This window comes from Aotus nancymaae, unplaced genomic scaffold, assembly GCF_030222135.1.
Source record: "Aotus nancymaae isolate 86718 unplaced genomic scaffold, 86718_ANA_hifiasm-v0.15.2.pri h1tg000038l, whole genome shotgun sequence".
NCBI classification, from domain to species: domain Eukaryota; kingdom Metazoa; phylum Chordata; class Mammalia; order Primates; family Aotidae; genus Aotus; species Aotus nancymaae.
In genome coordinates, this window is record NW_026988452.1 from 5,029,265 (window position 1) to 5,049,712 (window position 20,448).

Genomic DNA, 20,448 nt, shown 5'->3' on the forward strand with positions numbered 1-20,448 from the left:
TTAAGTGCTGATTCATACCTGCAGCATGGGAGACATGAAGAAGTAAGACTCTATGGGCAGATAAACTTATCTAGAAAAGAAAAGCAACCACGTTTAGGCTGGCATAGAGGACTGAAATCTGGAAGAGGGTCCAATATAGAGCTCATCCCTTTCACCCACCGATTGTCTCCAATGAACTACTGTGGAAGCAGGATGTGGAAGTGGGGGAAGGGCTGGAAAACAGAGAAAAAGCTCTGTACTCTCAGTGGTTAAGTCCCAAAGACTTGATGGAGGGAGGGGCCTGATCCTGCTGATTCTGATCTCAAGACGCTGCGGCCACCGCTGAACTAAAACTAATTAGAGTGGCAACCCAGTACTGATCCAACCCCTGACTAAACAAAAAAGACCACCACCCTTACTTCCTGATAGAAAGGCAAGCCTTTTCTGCAGGTAAACATTAGCTATTTATTTAACAAGTGTATGTGAATCTGTAATGATCTCAAAAGTAAAACGTTTAAAAAAGTAGCCACTTCAGTCAATACTGTACTTTTAAACACAATGTACCACGTTCAACCAAAATTAAACAGCATTTTAAGAAGCAGGAAATGGGAGTAAAATAGTAAATGGAAGCAGACTCTCTGATGAATCATAAATATATATAAAGTCAGAGGAAAAGATAGACAAAATGGTTATAATACAAAAAAATTTCAGCAGAGAAATAAGAAAATATAAAAGAATGAAATGGAAATTCTAGAACTAGAAAAAATATAATATCCAAAATGAATTTGTTAGATAGACTTAATAGCAGTATGATAGAAATTGTCCATCTGAAGGCTGGGTGTGGTGGCTCATGCCTGTAATCCTATCACTTTGGGAGGCCAAGGCAGGCAGATCACCTAGCGATTTGAGAGTTTGAGACCAGCCTGCCCACATCGTGAAACCCAGTCTCTAGTAAAAATACAAAAAATTAGCTGAATGTGGTGGTGCTCATGTGTAGTCCCAGCAACTCAGGAGTCTGAGGTAGGAGAATCACTTGAGCCTGGGAGGCAGATGTTGCAGTGAGCCAAGATCACGCCACTGCACTGCATCCTGGGAAAGAAAGAAAGAAAGAGAGAGAGAGAAGGAAGGAAGGAGAGAAAGAAAGAAAGAAGAACAAAAGAAAGGAAGAGAAAAGACAGAAAAAGAAAAGAAAGAGAAAGAGTCCAACTGAAGCAGGGAGAGAGAAAAAATTTAAAAAATAAGAGAACAGAGAGTCAAAGTCCTGTGGGACAACAGCAAATGTGTAACTGAAGTCCAGAGGAAAGGAAAGAGGGAATACAGAAAAATAAATATTTGAAGAAATAATGGCTAAGAATTGCCCAAAATTGATAAAAGACATAAACTCACAAATCCAAGAAACTCAGTGAATCACAAGGAGGATAAATACAAAATAATTAAAAACACCCCATACTTAGGTATATCATAATCAAACTGCTGAAAATCAAAGGTAAATAGACAAATTTTAAATCAGAGAAGAAAACTCCATTACATTGAGAAGAACAACACTAAGAATGACAGCTAATTTCTCATCTGAAACATTAGAAGGCTAGAAAACAATGAAATGACATTTTCAAAGTGCTGAAAGTAAAAAGTGCCAACCTAGAATTCCACAACAGAAAATATTCTTTTAATGTGAAGTAAAATAAATACATTTCCAGACAAAGTAAAACTTAAGAGAATACACTTTTTATAGATGTTCTACATTCCTTCCTGAAGCTCTGACTTTACATCTGGTATGATTTTCCCTTTAGCTGGGAAAACTTCCTTTAAACCTTCTTGCAGTGCAATTGTGTTAGTAACAAATTCAAGAGTCTATTAGTACAAACCAGCCTTTTCAAGTTAAGAATTTCAATTTAAAAATCTATAGCTTAAAAAGCCAAGAGAGGAGATAAAATGGAATACTAAACATTGCTCAGTTAATCCAAAAATAAAATAGGAAAATAATAAAGAATAAACAAGAACATATAGAACTTTGGTCTAATTGAATTACATCCAATCATTTCAATAATTATATTAAATGTAAATGGACCCTTCTCTTTAAAAATATTTATTGCCTGCCTACCTTCCTACCTTTTTTTTTTCTTCTTCCTTCCTTAAAAAGACATGAGACAGGCAAACAGAAGTAGGCAGGCTGGGAGACAGCCCTGAGGGTACAGTCAAGGGCCACATGTGAGTATGTAACCAGAGTGAGGCAGATCCAAGAGGCTGCTAGAGAAAGAACACAGAGACAACACAGGTGAAGGGGAGCAGAGAAGCCAAAATGGGGCCTGCATGTCAAGGAGGCAGCAATCTGAAGGGGTCAAAAGAATCAACTTTGTCACCGTTAGGATAAGATACAAATAGGGCAAGAAAGCCAGAATAGCCCCATAGTGTTGGAGTGGAAGTGGAGTACATAGGGTTGAATTCATGTTTTTCAACACATGGAGAAGTAGACAGACAGACAGACAAATAGAAAGGTAAATGCGTGCATGGATACAGATACATATATATATATATATATCCTAATATTTCCCAGGTCAGCCCACTGAAAGGGGCTGGGAACAGCATCATCCCAGTAGCAGTGAGCATCCAAACTCTCCCCACTCAAAGGAGTCAGGGCTCCTTGGATAAATGGAAGGTTACAGGGCTGATCCAAGGAAAAAACAGGATGGGCGTGAAACTGTTCTTATACTAGAAGCTATGGAAATGCTCAAGGAATGATGGAAGATATGATAAAAGGACAAGGGGCTGTTTTGAAGGAGCACTCATTAGTGCAGAAAAAGATGAAAATTACTATCTTTTTAGAAATGAAGGACACGTTATGTAAATGAAGTTATCATATAGTCTTCTGAAATGCATAAACTAGAAGTTAATACAGAATGGGAATTAATGAGCTAAGATTTCAATTTAAAAATGAAGCAAAAGTAAAAAAAGAATTCACAAAGTAGGAGGAAGTCATTTAAAAGATAAAAGTAGAAATTAATAAAAGGAATCACAAAACAAAATATTAACATTGCTTAATAAAATGCACAAACCTTTAGCTAACATGCTCAAGGGGAAAAAATACACAAGAATGAACTAGGGTAGGGACAAGGGTATAAGGCACGGGATGAGGTGGTGAAAGTGGAGATTACAAACCCAGCACTTCGCGAGGCCAAGACGAGTGGATTACTTGATGTAAGAGTTTGAGACCAGCCTGGGCAATGTGGCGAAACCCATCTCTACAAAAATACAAAAATCAGCCAGGTGGTATGGGGCACACCTGTAATCCCAGCTACTTAGGTGGCTGAGGCACAAGAATTGCTGGAACCTGGGAGGCAGAGGTTGTAGTGAGCTGAGATTGTGCTACTGCACTCCAGCCTGGGCAACAGAGTGAAACTCTGTCTCAAAACAAGAATAAAATCAAAAACAAAACAAAACAAGAAACAATCTTAATCTCCTTCAACTGGTGCTGTAAAATAATTTAGCAGACCTCATGCCAGTCATTAGAAAACAAAAAGGTAGACCCGTACATACTGTTGTGGAAAGTAAGTCTCAGAATAACACATAGAATATAACAGCATTTCTATTAAATATATATGTGTGTGCATATGTGTGTGTGTGTTTATACACATATATATCAGGTTGAGCCATACGAAATTGCCATTTTTGTAAATTAAAACTTCTTCAATATTGGCAATTCCATATGATTCAATCTAACACGGAAAGTCACAAGAAGGAAGTCACAGTCTGGAAGGAAGGAAAGGAGTCTGGGAGGCATATGAATGGGGCATTTGCTTCTTATTCCATATTTCTGTTCTGCATGAATCTTTTATGACAAAAAGACAACCGTTATGTATTTAAAAACACACAGTTGTTTTAAGACCCTGCTGCTTTCCATCCTGCCTCTTGGCTCCGTCCAGGAGAAGACATTCAGCCCCCATCTCTCACTTCCCCCATCTTCATCGCTGGCCATGAAGACAGTGTTTGGGATGAGAGAAGGAATTCCAGCCTCCTGGGCAAACAATTCAAGCTATGGAAGATGTTCTAGTTTGATTCCATGTTGGAAAACCAAGAACAATGGCCCGGTGCAATGGCTCACACTTGTAATCCCAGCACTTTTGGAGGCTGAGGCAGGTGGATCACTCGAGGTCAGGAGTTCAAGACCTGTCTGGCCAACATGGTGGAACCGCATCTCTACTAAAAATACAAAACTAGCAGGATGAGGTGGTGTGCACCTGTAGTCCAAGTTACTCAGGAGACTGAGGCAGGAGGACTGCTTGAGCCCAGGAGGCAGAAGTTGTAGTGAGCCAAGATTGATCCACTGCACTCCAGCCTGGGCGACAGGAGTGAAACCCTGTCTCCAAAAAAGCAAAACAAAGAAAACAAAACAAAACAAAAAAAAACAAGAACACCCTCAATGCCCAAATGCAGAAAAAGTAACCTGGCTGCCCTACGCAGCACCACGAAGATGACTTTTGACGAACTTTGGTTCTTGTATGCAACCTTTGCATATAAGGTACAAAGGAACAAAACTATGGCTCTATGGAAATAAGCTAATAAAGGAGACTGGGAGAAAATGTCCCTAAATGGTAGCAGTGGTTGGAGAGAGGGGTTGGGATTGTAAGTCATTTTCCTTTATTCTTTTAAGACAATGCTCTCGCTCTGTCACCCAGGTTAGAGTGCAGTGGTGCAATCACAGCTCATTGCAGCCTTGACCTCCCAGGCTCCAGCAATCCCCCTGCCTCCTCCCACCCCTTGCCACCTCCCCACCCCCGTAGCTGGGACCACAAGCACATGCCACTACGCCAGGCTCTTTATTATTATTAATTTTTTTTGAGATGGAGTCTTGCTCTGTAGCCCAGACTGGAGTTCAGTGACACAATCTCGCCTCACTGCAACCTCCGCCTCCCGGGTTCCAGTTCAACCAATTCTCCTATCTCAGTCTCCCAAGTAGCTGGGATTACAGGCACGAGCCACCATGCCCAGCTAATTTTTGTAATTTTTAAATAGAGATGGGGTTTGCCATGTTGACCAGACTGGTCTTGAACTCCTGACCTCGTGATCCACCTGCCTCAGCCTCCCCAAGTGCTGGGATTACAGGCGTGAGCCACCGCGCCCAGCCTATTATTATTATTTGAAAAGATGGGATCTCTGTTGCCAGTCTTGAACTCCTGGGCTCAAGTGATCCTCCTGCCTCCATCTCCCAAAGTGCTGGGATTACAGGGCTGTATGAGCACCAGGCCCATTTTCTTTATTTTTCAAACTTGCTATTACAAAGTTTGACTGTTTTTACAATCAACCTAAACGACATGAAACACACTGAAATATAAGCTGAAAATGATGGCTTTTGAGCCCTGCCCAGCTGGTGTCTATCATGTCTGATGGTGTCTATAAACAGCAAGAGAGCGATTGTTCCTCAAATAAAGCAGGTTCAGCCAGTGGTTGAGAATCCAGCATCTGGAGCCAGACTGGCTTGGTTCAGATCCCAGCTCTGCCAGCCTTGACCAAGTTTCTTAAGCACTACAACATTAGGTTTCCTAGGTTGTGAAGTGGGAATCATCAGTACCTACTTCAGAGGTACTGTTGTTAATAAAGATTAATTGCTAAGGAACCAGGCCGGGCACACACTCGGTGTCCGACAAATGCTGGCAGCTGTTAGTATCACAATACTCATTTTTATTCAAAGTGCCTCTTTATTCTCCTTAGTCACTATTAAACCCAAATGAGATGATGACTGGGCAGGAGCGAAAACGAGGGCTGGCCGGTCCACACGGCAGCCTGGAGAATGAGGCCTCCTGTGTGTGCAACCTCTGTTGGTTCCAAGTATGTCTATTTAAGTGATCACTCAGCAGAGTGGCGAGACAGGTCTGATTCTGCATTTAAGCTTGCTAAGAGGATAAGTAACTCTATGCTGTTTTGCACAAGAAATGCTTTTGTTTTGCACAAGAAATGCTTTAGAGGCTGGGAATAATGCCACAATCCCATCAGCTCCTCCTGAGCCCATGGGGGCCTTCTGCCCTAACTGCTCCCTGTACGCTGGGCTGTTCCCCTCCCTGGGGTCCCCCTCTGACAGCCAGAGGACCCCTGCCAGGCACTCCACCAACTCCAGCACCATCCCTGCCCTACTCACCCAGTCTCATTCTCAGGGAACTTGGAAGTCTTTGCAGACCTTTGGGAAATGTCTTTTTACACTTAGGGTGGTGGCATGAGGGCAATGGGAATGCTCATGGTGATCATTTTACATATTTTAAAATATTGTATTGACCTAGAACACACATCCTGAAAAATGCACACATCATAAACCTATAATCTTCATAATTTTTTACAAACTAAACACACCCATGGAACATGAAACAGAATATGCCAGCACCCCATAGGCCCCCTCTGAAGGGTAACTACTAATTATCCTGACTTTCAACAATAGTAAATAGTTTCATCTGCTTTTTTTTTTTTTAATTGAGACAGTGTCTCATGGCTCATTGCAGCCTCAACCTCCTAGGCTTAAGCAATCCTCCCACCTCAGGCTCCTGAGTAGCCAGGACTATAGGCACGTGCCATGTTTGGCTAATTTTTGTATTTTTTGCAAAGATAGGGTTTCACCATGTTGCCCAGTCTGGTCTTGAATTCCTGGGCTCAAGTGATCCACCTGCCTCGGACTCCCAATATGCTGGGATTACAGGTGTGAACCACTGTGCCCAGCCTGTAGTTTCATCTGCTTTTGAATGTGATGTACAGAGAACCCTGCCATATGAATGTCTGTGTTTGGCTTCTTTTGCTCAGTGTTACATTTGGTGAGATTCACCCATTTCATTGTGTATCATTGAGGCTGGTTCATTTCATTTGTGTGTAGAGTATCCTGTTGTACAAATGCACCACAATGCATTTTTTCTGTCTACTATTAATGGACACTGGGCTGTTTCCACTGTGGGGCGACTTAGCATTGTGCTGCAATGAATGTTCTCATGTACATCTTTAGTAAACACATGCACAAATTCCTGTTGTGCCTTTACTTAGAAGGGACATTGCTGGGTAGGCGTATATTCAGCTTTAGCAGATGCTGTCTAACAGGTTTTCCAAGAGGTTTCCCTAATGGGTACTTTTACAGTATCCGTTTACTCAGTGGATTCAAAGGTATAAAATATATATTACGTAGAACTTGGATTGTCCATAAAGTATCATAGGAAGGCCCTCAAGCAAAGCAGCTTCACTATCTTCTCTAGTGACAACAGCTATATCCCAGAGGGACAAATACATCTTAGAAACCTGGACTCTATGGGCAGCCAGTCCAAACTCCTTACAGACCCCTAGACCATTCCAATGCCATCTGTAAGGGGAGCTCACTGACCTCCTAAAGCTGATTATTCTATAGTTCAAGTTCTCAGAAATCCCTTTCTCCTCCTTTTGCCTCCCCCAGCCCTGGGTCTGCCCTCTCCATGCCAGTTGCTAAGGTTCGAATATGTATCCCCTCCAAAACTCATGTTGAAGCTTTATCTCCAATGTGGTGTATTGAAAGATGGGACCTTTAAGGAGATTGGGTCACGAGGGCTCTATGGATGGGTTAATCCATTCATAGGTTAACAGATTAATAGGTTAATGGATTAACGGGTTATCATGGGAATGGGACTGGTGGCTTTATGAGAAGAGGAAGGGAGACCTGAGCTAGCCCTGTACCTCACCATGCGATGCCCTGTACCTCCTCAGGACTCTGCAGAGAGCCCCACTAGCAAGCAGGCCCTCATCAGATATGGCCCCTCAACCTTGGACTTCTCAGCCTCCATAATTGTAATAAATAAATTCCTTTTCTTATAAATTACCCAGGATCAGGTATTCTGTTATAAGCAATAGAAAATTAACTAAGACATCAGTCTCCTGAGTTTTGGCAGTGGTACCACATCGCCCTCACCCTCTTCCCTGTCCAAGCTGAAAGACCTAGAGTATGTCCCAGAGGCAATGGAACGTGGCCAGGCTGGAAGGCCAAGATTCAGTCATGTCCCCAGACCTTGCACTGCCTATGTCCTTGGAGTCCAGAGCTCAGGAAAACTTGTTTGCAGATTGGAGCTTAGGGTTACAGAAAGACCTTTCCCAAGTCCTACAGGTCCCAGTCACAAGGTCAGGCTATTGTGGACACAGCTGAGAAGCGTAAACAACCCGCCTGCTGGTCTATGCCTGCCTGCGCTTTCTCACCCCACCCCCAAGGCAGGCTCCACCTCCCCCTGCACAAGGTCCCCTGGAAGAAAACTTCAGTAGACATTGCCCCGCTAGCCCTGGCCCCTCGGTGTGAGCTGGTCCTGAGCCGCCACCCCGGGACACACGCCGCCAGTGGCTCACTTACTGACTCGATAGCCCAGGCCTTCTGCATGAGTCCTCTTGGCCATGAATTGTCCTTCAATCAGTGCTCGAACCTCCACATCCCCAGGGAATGCTGAGACCTGTCTCCAGGAAAAGGTAAGCACAGAGTAAGGAACTCTCATTATCTGTGTGTGTGTGTGTGTGTGTGGGTGTGTGTGTGTGCCCACAATCTTTTTAAACAACAGCCCAGATTTGAAACTCACAGCTGGGCTCTTTAACCACTATCTTTGCCTGTCACAGACACTCACACAAACACACTACTCAAGCACACAGCTCACAGCCTCACATGCCTGTCACTTTGAAGAATCAGAGACATTACAGAATTCAGTCTTAGGCAGCTGAGGGTTCAAGTTCTGTGTACCATTCAGCTCTGCAATCTTCAGTAAGTTACATTAGTCTTACTATCATTCTTTTTCTTAATAAAACAGAGGTAATAGTGGCGCCTGTTTTTTAGGGTTGTTGTAATGATCAGATTAGACAACAGAGCCTGGAAAATGCAGTACATATATGTGCAAGCCATGAGAGTATCCTGAAATCTCACCCCTGTGGCATGTCCTCCAAGCTAGCACTGACAACCAGCAACGTTGGGCTCACCCCTGCTTCTGTGGCACCTAAGACCAATGCCAGAACCTGCCACTGCCCCCCATGAACAGCTACACTCTAACCTTACCGACCTTCTTCTAGTTCCCAAGCTGCTCCCTCTGCCTGGAAGTCTGTCCTACTCTTTCCATGGTGAGATCCTGAGTACGTTCAGGTCTCAACCTAAAGGCCACCTTCTCAGAGAGACCCAGGCCCGATCACCCCTTTCACCCCACCCAGGGTAAGTCTCCAGCCCGCCTGCTGGAGACTTTCCCTTGCGGCATTCTGTTCTTCCGCTCCCTAGCCTCAGCACCTGCTCCATTCGTGTACGTGCTCATTCCCCTGTCTACTGTCCCTCTCCCTCCTAGACAGCAGGCTCTGGAGAGCAAGGCCACCGATGTCTTGTTCTCCTTTGTGTCCCTGGTGACTGGCACCAATCATACATATCTGTTGGTTGAATGAATGAATGAAGAACACTACTTTCTCCTTGACAAATCTAGGATTGACATGCATAAAAGAGAGAGCAGGCATTGCTTCTCACTCTAACAAAAGAAAGCAAACTGGTCCCCCATCAAAAAATTGAGACGAACTTCCTACTTTATACAAAGCTTTTCATTCAAAATCCAACATGTAGTGCCATCATCTGCCCTTGAATCCAATGCCAACTCTGATGGTCACAGTTCCTAGACAGAGGGTCTTACATAAGTCCCCCATTTCCTGGGGTCAGAAACGTCTCTCAGGTACAACCCAAAATGTGGTGATGACTCTCCAGTGACTACCTAACAGCAATGTCAATTTCGAGGAGCAAGAACCAACTAAATCCTTCCTGGGAAAGGCTGCATGGTGGAGGAGAAAGAAAACAGCAGCTTCAGAGCCAGAGAGAACTGGGTTGAGCCCCCTCCACCACCTATGACCTTGTGACTCTGGGCAGATTGTTTAGCCTGAGCCTCTGTATCACAACTTCTCCGTCTGGAAAGAGGAACAATAGTGCCTGCCTCACAGAATTGCTTTGAAAAGTAAAAGACAGCTGGGAATGGTGGCTCACACCTGTAATCCCAGGACTCAGCCTTAGAAGGCTGAGGCGCGCGGATCACTTGAGGTCAGGAGTTCAAGACCAGCCTGGCCAACATGGAGAAACCCCATCTCTACTAAAAATACAAAATTTAGCTGGGCATGGCGGCTCACGTCTGTAATCCCAGCTACTTGGGAGGCTGAGGCAGGAGGATCATTTGAACCCGAGGTGGAGGTTGCAGTGAGCCGAGATCGTGCCACTGCATTCCAGTGTGGGCAACAGAGCGAGACTCTGTCTCAAAATAAAAAACAAGTAAATGAGGAAGGTATAGAAAACATGAGCACAATGCCTGGCACCAAATAGGCCTCAATAAATGTTAGTACCTCCCAGTCCCAGAGGCTCTTTTAACCAGGAGGAAATTCAGGATCTCAAAATCCATGAGTTCTTTATGGGTATAGGATAAAACTTCCCAAGGAAATAAGCTCTTTGATATTCAGCAATAGCGTTAGCATTTGTTAAGCTGGAAGAAAACTCTCAGGTTTTCTGCATTCCTCCTTGAGGGAAAGGGCAGTGCCTATCTTAGGTGCTGAAGACTCCCCAGGCTCTGGAATGCACCCTGGCACACCACAAGTGTGTGTATCAGTGGATGAGTGAATGAATGAAGTCCCTAAAAGTAACATAATTTGATGGACAATTGTTAAATTCAACCTCAGAAGTGGAGCCAATGTAACTCCAATACCAACAGCACACGTACCTTGCGGTTTTCTGTGTTAAACCTATGATGTCCAATAATTTCAGGGGTGATCTCCATTACATCAAAATAAAAACCTGAAATAAAACCAGGAAGATATCAACTGTCATTAGTCAAAAAAAAAAAGATCGGCTTTTCAACAGACTTAGAACAAGGGTAAATGACCCCATATCCCTGGGTTCCCTGGCTCTCTTTCATCCCCCTGATGAGAGCTGTGAATATTCCCAGTTCCTTTTCTCCAACAGGATAGAAGGGAACCAGAAAGCCCTGAGCTAGCTTTTCTCAGAGACAATTCTTCCTGCTCTCACCTGGCAGCTTGGAACAAGAAGCAGCTGCCCAGCCAATACTAAAATCCAACAGAGGTTTGACCAAGGGAGGCACGGCCCCTCCCTGCTCAGGCCTGCCCAGACACCGGGCACTTTTCCTTGTGCCTGAGGCAGAGGGCTGTGAACGGGGATGCACCAGGGTAGAGGCTGTCCTCTCTGATGCTGTCACCAGGGGCTGGGAGGGGGCAGAAGATATAGCAATGGCCTGATCTCTGCTCAGAGCAGAAGCCAAGGACAGCCTTACAGCCCCACCCTCGCTCAGAGCACAGGGTTCCACACCAGCCTATAAGACCTGCGTTAACAGCAGTGCAGACAGACAGAACTCCCTGGACTTCTCCATGGCCCTCCTCTCCCCCAGCTCATGGGGCCCCAGGCACCTCCAGCGGTAGCTGCTGACCCCTCACAGGCTGGGCACCCCCAACCAGCCTACCCAGGTTTCCACCGTTGCCCATCTCTGTGGACTGCAGTGCCTTAGAGAACTCGCTCCAAGAACAGGACGCGAACTCATCGCGGATCTTCTCTCTCATGAGGGAGCCATTTTTAAAGCTGCAGAAGAGGGCACAGCTCTGAGTGAGGGAGCTGGTGCTTGCTGACTGGACCCATGAGTTTCAGTGAGGAGACCCAGGCAGAGGAACTGCTGGTCAGGCTGGACCACAACCCCCAGGCAGTGCACAGCAGGCTCTGAAACTCAGGCATCGGAGGCTCTTCCTCAGATTCCAGGTCCCTGAACATCCCTGGGAGGCGCCAGAAACACCCTTGTCTTGGGCTGTTTACAGAGGAGGCTGACATAGAGGAGCCCCAGGTAGAGACAGGGAGCTCAGGTTTCTGCACATTGTACCATATGCACAATGAGGCAGGGCAGGCTGGACTAACTAGCCACATTCTCCAACAGTTCTTAGGGCTTAGGAGCTCAGAAACCATCTCCCTCAGGAGCTTTGAACGGGTCTCCAAAGGCCTGTGGTCAGAGCGCAGAGCGTGTCCCTTCCATGAGAGCCGTCGGAAGGCAGGACGTCCTTCCCACCATTTGCTGAGGGTCCACCACATGGCGGACAAGCCACAACAATGTGAGGCAAATGCTCTTACCCTCCCCATCTCATGAGGAAAGTGTGGCTCAGACATGCCACACTATGGAGTTGGCCCAAGGTCACACAGGGTACTGGTGGTGAGGATAGGATTTGAACCTGGGCTGGAAGGACTCAGGGTCTTGGATTATTCCTCACCCAGCTCTGCTTTCAGCAAGAGCCAGTGAGTCCCTGAGGGTCTCAGTTGCCCAGCAGAGCCTGGAAAAGTGGAGGGAGTCATTCCAGAGCTTAGTGGAATGACTTGGGGTCCTCAAGATGGTGCCAGATCTGCCTGCATCTCCTCACCCAGCGAATGGTGCCAGCTAACACCCAGGCTCACCACAGGAGCGCCATGTAGTGCTGGGGGTCAACCGGGTTGCAGAAGATGTGGCCTTCCAGGGCGGGCATGGGCTCTTGGAGCCAGAGAAACAGGGTGTCACTGGTGCCCAGGCTGACCTGGAAAGAGATGGGCAGAGCTGAGGCGCCTCGGGCTTTGCCCGCACATGCTGCCCTCTGCCAGTGACGCGCTACACTCCACCACCTTGACCTCGTCACTTCGCTCCTCATGCTGCAGACCTCAGATGCCAGGCCACTTTCTCAGAGCCCCTTCTGACCCTTCCACACTAGAGGAACCAGGAGCCAGCTCCCCAGGTACAGATCCCATGGGTCTCCTGTGCTGATCCCACAACTGCATCTAAATAATGATTTGGGTGATGGCTGGCTCCCCACATGACTTTCCCACTAGAAGTAGGAAGGCCTGAGTTATGTCTTCCTTATTCATCTGGGCTGCTCCCAGCCCTCTGGCCCCATGTCTGACCCTCTGCCGCTGCACTCACTAAGACTGGCCACTGTGAAGCAGGCAGGGGTCCTGCCCATCCAGCAAAGAACAACGACCTTCTGAGAAAGATGTGCGGCCCCATCCCCTCCCTCCCCTGCCTCTGGGGCCAGCAGACACTCTGATAAGTAGCAGACATGCTGCTGGGACCCAGATCCTGGTGCTACTTATCAGAGTGTGGGTGTGGGTGTGGAAACTGAAAGAGCCAACAGGAAGTCACTTACCGCAATGTCACCTTCCTCCAGTCTCATGCCTGCCAGCGACGCTGAGAATGGGAGGGGAGTGCCTGGTTAGCTGGCGGCCACGTGGGAACCACAAAGCACACCACAGGGCTCTCTAGGCAGGAGCACAGCCCCCATCTCCCACTCCCACCCACACCCTAGGGTGGAGGCAGAAGCAGGGGGCTGAGCACTCGGGAGGCCCTAACAGAAGGTCATAGAGGTCAGGGGGTAGAGTCTCTGTGAGCAGAACCTCTGATTTGAGCTGTGAAGTCTCTTCCCTGAAGGGGTCCAAACATCCCTCCACTGTCAGGCACTCCCGGGAGTACAGAGAACCAAGGAGGCCAAGACAAGACACCAAGGATACACACAGCAGCGAAAGACAAAGGCGGTGACGGAAAAGCAGGGGCTTAGCTTATGTTCCCTGTCTGTGCCCTGCCTTAGACACGAGGCCCACAACAGCAGTTTTTTTTTTTTAAAGAGATATAAAGGTGGGGTCTCACTCTGCTGCCCAGGCTGGAGTACAGTGGCATGATCATAGCTCACTGTAGCCTCCAACTCCCGGGATCATGCAGTCCTCCCACCTCAGCCTCCCGAGTAGCTAAGACTACAGGTGCACACCTCCACACCTGGCTCACAGCCGCAATCTTTATCTGCCTTGTTTGCTGAAGTGCCCCAGTGCTGAAAGAAGGCCTGGCACATAATAGGCATTCACTAAATGCTGAGTGACTAAACATGTGAGTAAAGGTGAAATGGGAGTGAGGACAGGCACACTCACACACTGCCACCAAGGTTCAATCAGCAGTGTGTGTGTCAGAAGCCTTGGATCCAGGGATCCCACCTTTGAGAACTTACCCTGTAACAAGAGAGAGAAGACCGAATGTGTATCTCAACATTGTTTGCACTACCCAAACACTGAAGCAACACCAGCCGCCATCCATAAGGGACCAGTGAAATACATGCTGGGACAGCGAACTCTGGACAACTGTCAAAATGAGGAAGGTACTGCCCATGTTGATTAAAAGAAACAATGCTTACTATGAGCACAGAAAGAAGACTGAAAGGACAGAAATTAACCTTTCTAATTACGGTTAAAATTAATCCTTCTAGTTAGGGTTAAATGTAACCCTAATTTGGTGGATCGTTAGAAAAAGACCGACTTTTCCTGGGGCAGGGCTGAGAAGCAGCAGTTAAGGTGTTATTCAGTGTAGCCCACCTGGCCTTCCTTCAGAGATCCGAGGGCCCTTCCAGGAGTGGCTTCAGGACTACCCAGAGGAGAGGAGGAGGAAGAGAAGAGGCTAGGGGAGGAGATGAGGTGTCTACATGAGAAACAAGCCATTGCTGCAGATCAAATGACAGGGCAGAGACTTAAAACCATGTCCTAGAGGAAGGGTTGGAGGAATTGAGCTATTTATCTATGAAACAGAGAAGACAGGTTAGGAGCGGGGTGGGCATGACTGCCTTCCTTAATCACTGAGCAGTTTTCACCTGGAGAGAGCAGGCTGACCAGCTCCTGAGGGCAGAGTCAGAGATAAGATGGGGCAGGCACAAGGCGTCAGATGGCAGGGTGCAGTGGTGGGGATGATCACAGAAGGCTTCAACACGAGGCTGGACTGGAACTCTCAATCGTCCAACACTGACCCAGTCAGGCTCCCTGGAGAGTGAAACTCCCCGAGATACTCACCTGGGTTGTCCCCAGTGAAGGCCACCACTTTGCATCCTGGAGGAAATCCGTAGCGCTGGACGTAGTAGGAAGAAATGGCTCCCTGAGGGACGGGGACAAAGTGAGGGCACTCTGTTGAGTTGAACCCTGCCTGCCCGGCACAGCCACCCAGCCCTCAGGCCACGAGAATGTTACAGGCTCCAGGTCACCAGTGCTGAAGGAATCTTCTGCAGAGCCTGGAGTCACATCACTCCCTGTCACGAACTGGGCGTGTCCCTCCTGTTCACAGTTTGCCAGAGGAGCCCAGGGCAGGTTTGGAACCATGAGCATAAGGTCCTCTCAAAAACTGCTGATCTTGAGATTTCAGGTAGTAAGGAAAGACCAACCCCAACTTTGTGCTTGCTTTATAAGCTCCAAATTCTGGATATAGCATTTAAAAAAAAAAAAAAAAGGTAACAGGACACCAGTAAGCAAATTCATGGGAGCAGATCATGCCTCGCACACTCGGTCTGTCCCCCCGCGACTGGATTAACAACAATCGGGCGTGAAGTGCAGAGAACAGTGTTCTAAGGAAAGTAACCAAAAAAGGCAGTGTGCAGGGAGTGCTATCTGGGCACCACCTTCCAAAAGAGGGAGGATGAAGAACATGGGTCCTGCCTGGTCCCCCACACACGACACCTGTGTGACAAATGAAAATGCCTTTTCAGAGTCAGTGCTGCTAGTCTGCACAGGCTCCTTCTTGGAGGCATGTGTTCTTGCATAAGGCAAACAAAGCCTGCTCTGAATTTCACATTCAACTAAAAGCCATGTGCGGACTGCCAGTCCCGGTGGCTTGGCTGTTTTCTGTCTGCCCTTCCTCTGTCTTTCTGAGCTGTCCTCTGTCTGGGTCTTGTGCTGTCAGCTTCCACAGGGCCGCGTGGCTCTGCCTCCAGCTCCACGCACTGGCCTCATGGCACACTTTGGATGCTGATGGTTTGGCTTTGATGTTCTGCCGCATGGTGGCAAGGCAGTTTTCAGCATGTCAGTGTGAATCATACAAGAAAAATGGCTGAGCGTGGTGGTTCACACCTGTAATCCCAGCACTTTGGGAGACTGAGGCAGGAGATCTGCCCAGTCTAGGCAACATAGTGAGACCCTGTCACTACCAAAATAAAAAAAATTAGCCGTGCATGGTGATGCATGCCTGTAGTCCCAGCTACTCGGGAAGCTGAGGGAGGAGGATCATTTGAACGCAGGATTTGGTGGTTGCAGTGAGCGATGATCATGCCACTGCACTCCTTGGGTGACAGCGTGAGACTGTGCCTCTAACAAGAAAACAAAAGTGCTTCCGTGGCTGAGATTCCCAACGCAGGGTACTCACAGCAGCCCCTCCTCCATATGGCCCAAGACTCCCAGCTCCACGACTCCCTCCAGGCCTCAGGGTGCCCTGTCTCTTCTTCACACCAACACTCTGTCCCACCCAGAGTTCTTTCTGGTCGTTCTGGCTCTGTGGCAAGCATTTTCCACCAAAGGGCCCCAGGGGCAGGACCCAGGTCTCTCTCTCTCTCCAGTCCATTGTCCCCACAGGACAGCCAAGAACAGGGCTGGCCAACCAGGATATACCAGGACATTCACAGCCCATGTCCACTGCAAACGGGTGGGGCCGCTGTGACGGGTAAGTGTTTTTGCCATTACCCGTGGGGACAGGCACTATCTTAAGTGCTTTAGACATATTAACTCATCTAATTTGCGCAACAGCCCTGTAAGATGAATATCATCATTCCGTTTGATCCAGATATCCAGATGAGGAAATCAACACACACAGTCACAGAGCTGGTGGAAACAGGACTCAGTGCCAGGGTCTGTGCTGCGCCAGCCCTGCTGGTATTTCTTTCTGTTTTCCCCAAGGCCGCCTCCTTCAAGCTTCACTGGTAGTCCCTAGTCCTAGAACTTCAGCACTCTGCATTTTTTCTTTAGTTGTGCCATCACTTGACATTTTTATCCCTATTCTAATAAATTTCTAGAGGAATTTTCCAAAGTCCCCCTGACCATAAGGCAGTAATCTATACATATCTATGCATGCGCCTGAGTACCTACTATGTGCAAGGCACTGATCCAGACAGTGACTTACATCTTGGGCTAAACTGAAGACCCTGCATGTGTATGCCTGTGGGTGAATGAACAAACAAGGGAGTGTGCAGCCTGTATGTGTGTGTGTGCGCACGCGTGTGTGCTACAGTGCTTCCCAGGTAGCTGCCTGCTCTTAAATCAGCCACATGACCAGAAAGGAGACCTACCACAATTGAGCATGATGGTACTGGTGGGCCAAGCTTCTCCTCTAAACTAGGTGCACAGGAGCCAAGGCAAGCCTGGGACCAGACTTTATCCTGTATCTGCAGCAAATTCATTCCAGAGCCTGAGGAAGGAAGGAGAGAAACCACAGACACATCTTGAAAACGGACCTTTTGTGAAAATGCACAAATCTGGCAGAGGGCAGATAATTCTCCTGCCACATCTTGGACCTGGAGCTCTCTCTTCACAGAATGTATGCACGCTCGTGTTGTTCTGGAACCAGAGGCCAGAGGGGCTCTTGGAAACAGATGGCATCACACCTCCTCTAAATATCCCTCATCAGCTCAAACACTACAGTCAGCTTGGAAATCTGCTGCTCAAAGACCTCCCGGGGGGGCTGGAACTACACACTGACCAGGAACCACTCTCCATGTCCCTTAGATTTCCAAGTCAGCCCCCAGGGATTTCTCAGTCTGACTTTTCAAAAAAAGCTCTCAGACTCCTCTAAACTTCCTCCTGGTCACTGAGATCAACCTGCTAGCTCTTTCCCAAAACATCCTCCTTCTCCCAAGGCTTCCCTGAGGATGGGAAAGGAGAGGAAATCCAGGGCATTGGTGGAGGGACCTCCTCCTCCACTGCGCCAAGGTGGAGGCAGACAGAGGTGGACTGGGAGGCTGATGGTGTCACCTGCCCAGGTGAAGTTAGGAGGTGATGTCTCAAGTGAGTGAAGGGGAGCAGAGTGGAGGGCCCAGCTGTGGCTGAGGAACGTGAACCTCTGCGATGCCCCCTGGAGCAGCTGTTGCGGTGATCAGTCCTGGGGCGGGTGTGTAGAACACAGGTGGACATGCAGCCTACTCCAAGTTTACTGTTCTATGGAGCTAGCTGTAGGGAGCCCTGTCGCCTCCTCCAGACTGTGAGGGAAGCTTAGCACCGCTCCTTAGCCACTTTCTCTCCTGAAACCAGAATAATGCCTGGCATACAACAGCTCTCAAAAACTTCCCATGAGCTCCCACGAGGCTCACAGCACCCTGGGCTCCATTCTGAAAGCCACATCCACGGGTCTGGGCTCCGGCCCTGCATCCTCCACCCACATTCTATCCACACTTTTCTCACTCTTAGACTCGTCCAAGAGTTCCTGCAGCAACCTCCTCCCAGCTTTCCCTCCTCACTGGCACCATCTGCAATTTGTTTTTGTCAGGGTTTTGATTCTAGAAGCTCACAAATCTCTGGAGTTCACCAAATGTGAAACAAAAACTTTACTAGCTCCTTGCAGGAGCCAGGCTCCATGATCGCCCCTGCTGATCCCCACCTGCTGGTGCTCACCCCTTGTGAGGTTCCCCACAACACCATACTGGGTCAAGTGTACCTAGTGTGTGACCATTAAGATAGGTCTCTGCAGCTTCTGTATGGCCTCTCCCCGTCTCCTCCCTCCCTCTCCGCAGTGTCACTAATAGCCCCATAAAGAGGTCCACATGTGAGGAACTGAGGCCTCCTGCCTGTAGTCCTGTGCGTGATGCTGGAAGTGGATCCCCGGCCCCAGTTGAGCCTTTAGATGACTGCAGCCCCGGCTGCCAGCTTGACTGCTACCTTGTGGGAGATCCTGAGCATCTCCCAGCTAAGCTGCCCCCACATTCCTGGCTCTCCGACACCAGGTGAGAAAATAAACACAGTGGTCTTCAGCTGCTAAGTATTGTGGTCATTTGTTATGTGGCAAAAAATAATGAATACACTCCCTTCCTGGCAATAGATGACAGGGCTACAAGACTGGCACCTACTTGGGGTAGATGGGGCTCCCACTGCCTGCATGCCCACATGCCACATGCACGCTACCCAGGGACCCACCCCAGATCCCGAGGCTCACCATCGCTGTAGTCGATAGGGGAGTAAGAGCCAAGGAACAGGGAAGCGGCAAAGCTACTGACCAAAGAAATTCTCTGTAAAAGAAAGAAGCAGTGAGGCAACTCACTTCCACACACCCTACGCTACTGAATGCTTCTGACACACACACAGCACGGAAAAAAAGTTTCCAATTGGACAGGGAAGTGGAAACTTTGAGCAAAAGGCCCAAGTAATAGTGCAGACTATGCATCTCAGATAAGAGCAGCGGGAATACCATGAACAGACTCCTCAGGAGAGCATTCATTCTCTGCAGTTTCTGATGGGCCATAAAATGGCCAAGTTCAAAAGAGACAAAAAGCAAAAGCCCCGTGAGAAAGGGCTTAGGGAAGCTGCCTTTCCATCCAGAATCAACATCCTGGGGAATGTGCGCCCTGATTTCCTTCCTCTGGTCACAAGGGAAGTGGATGTGTGGCCTCAGAACTAACCAGGACACTCCGAGGAGTTCAGATAAGCTGGCTCCTCAGAAGCCACAGACCCTGAGCACTAGCCAGAGAAACAGAGGATGGATTTTCAATGCCACCCTGAGGGTCTGTACTTCCACATGAGCATTGTGGGCCTCTGGAACCATGGAGAGACTGTTAGCAGCTCCTGTCCTCTGTCAGGCCAGCTTCATTCCACATACAGAATTTGGGGAGGGTTTTCACCCCTCTACCCAAAGCCTACATTCATTAATGTAGCTAATGCTACAGAGTAATCTGGAACCTCGAATCACTGAAAAATAAACCACGTTAATTTCTAAGATTAAAAAGGTTCTTTGGTTTAACATGAGCTGATCATTTTCTTATCACAAGATGAAAATCCCTAGCCAGGGTGTGGGGCTGTTTCTCAGGCAGCATTAAGGGCTGGCTTCAGCAACAGTGGAGCCAGGAATGAACCTGGGTTCCTGTGACAGAGGCACTGGCTGAAGGGCCACAGCTGGGGACACAAAGGCCCAGCCCTATACATTTCCAAAGAAAACACTGACTCCATGACAATCATGTGCCTGGCAGTCCTCCTGAGTTAACCACATAGGAAAGTGAGCAGACACAGCCTGCTCAGACGCTCAGATCTTCTCCTCAGGTGGTCTCAAGAACACATCAGTCCCCAGTGCTCCCACCTGGACCCTTACCCTCGCCCTTTTGGTCAGGAGAACCCCTGCTTCTCTTTCCCGCATTCCATTCTTCCCTTCCTCTTTGGAAATGTCCCAACAATGAGAAAAAAAGCAAATCAAATATATCATTTGTTAGTGTCTGCTTATCAACGTTTTTAACCACTGCACATAAGATGTATCTATTCTAATGTATTAGGAAAGGAATTCAACTGTGACTTTCGATCAAACAGGAACATTTAACCAACCTCTGTGTGTGAGTAGGCCTTGGGGTTCTGCTGGTAAATTTTTGCAATTTGGTTTCCTGTAAAACGCTGGAAAAGGAATATAAATTCTTAGGAACCCAAATCCTACACAGAATGAATAATCACCCTCATAAAATGAGTTTAATGTAGCATGCTCTGGATAGGAGCAGCTA

The 20,448-nt window shown here is 47.7% G+C and overlaps 1 protein-coding gene across 5 annotated transcripts in view; it reads right to left on the minus strand.

Moving 5' to 3' along the window:
- The window catches only part of XYLB (xylulokinase), a 53,986-nt gene that overhangs the window by 17,395 nt on the left and 16,143 nt on the right, over positions 1–20,448 (minus strand). For 2 of the 5 annotated variants that reach the window (XR_010336453.1, XM_064360130.1), the window contains exons 7-16: positions 20,279–20,344; positions 18,906–18,978; positions 17,050–17,168; positions 14,795–14,876; positions 13,117–13,157; positions 12,398–12,513; positions 11,427–11,542; positions 10,674–10,747; positions 8,312–8,408; positions 2,089–2,226 (exon numbers count right to left, since the gene is read on the minus strand). Coding sequence is in view for 3 of the 5 variants with exons in the window: in XM_064360130.1 (XP_064216200.1) it covers positions 2,089–2,226; positions 8,312–8,408; positions 10,674–10,747; positions 11,427–11,542; positions 12,398–12,513; positions 13,117–13,157; positions 14,795–14,876; positions 17,050–17,168; positions 18,906–18,978; positions 20,279–20,344 (922 nt within the window). In the remaining 2 variants the exon portion in view is untranslated. The remainder of the gene's footprint in view (positions 1–2,088; positions 2,227–8,311; positions 8,409–10,673; positions 10,748–11,426; positions 11,543–12,397; positions 12,514–13,116; positions 13,158–14,794; positions 14,877–17,049; positions 17,169–18,905; positions 18,979–20,278; positions 20,345–20,448) is intronic. The other 3 variants (XR_010336454.1, XM_064360132.1, XM_064360131.1) reach the window with 2 other exon arrangements.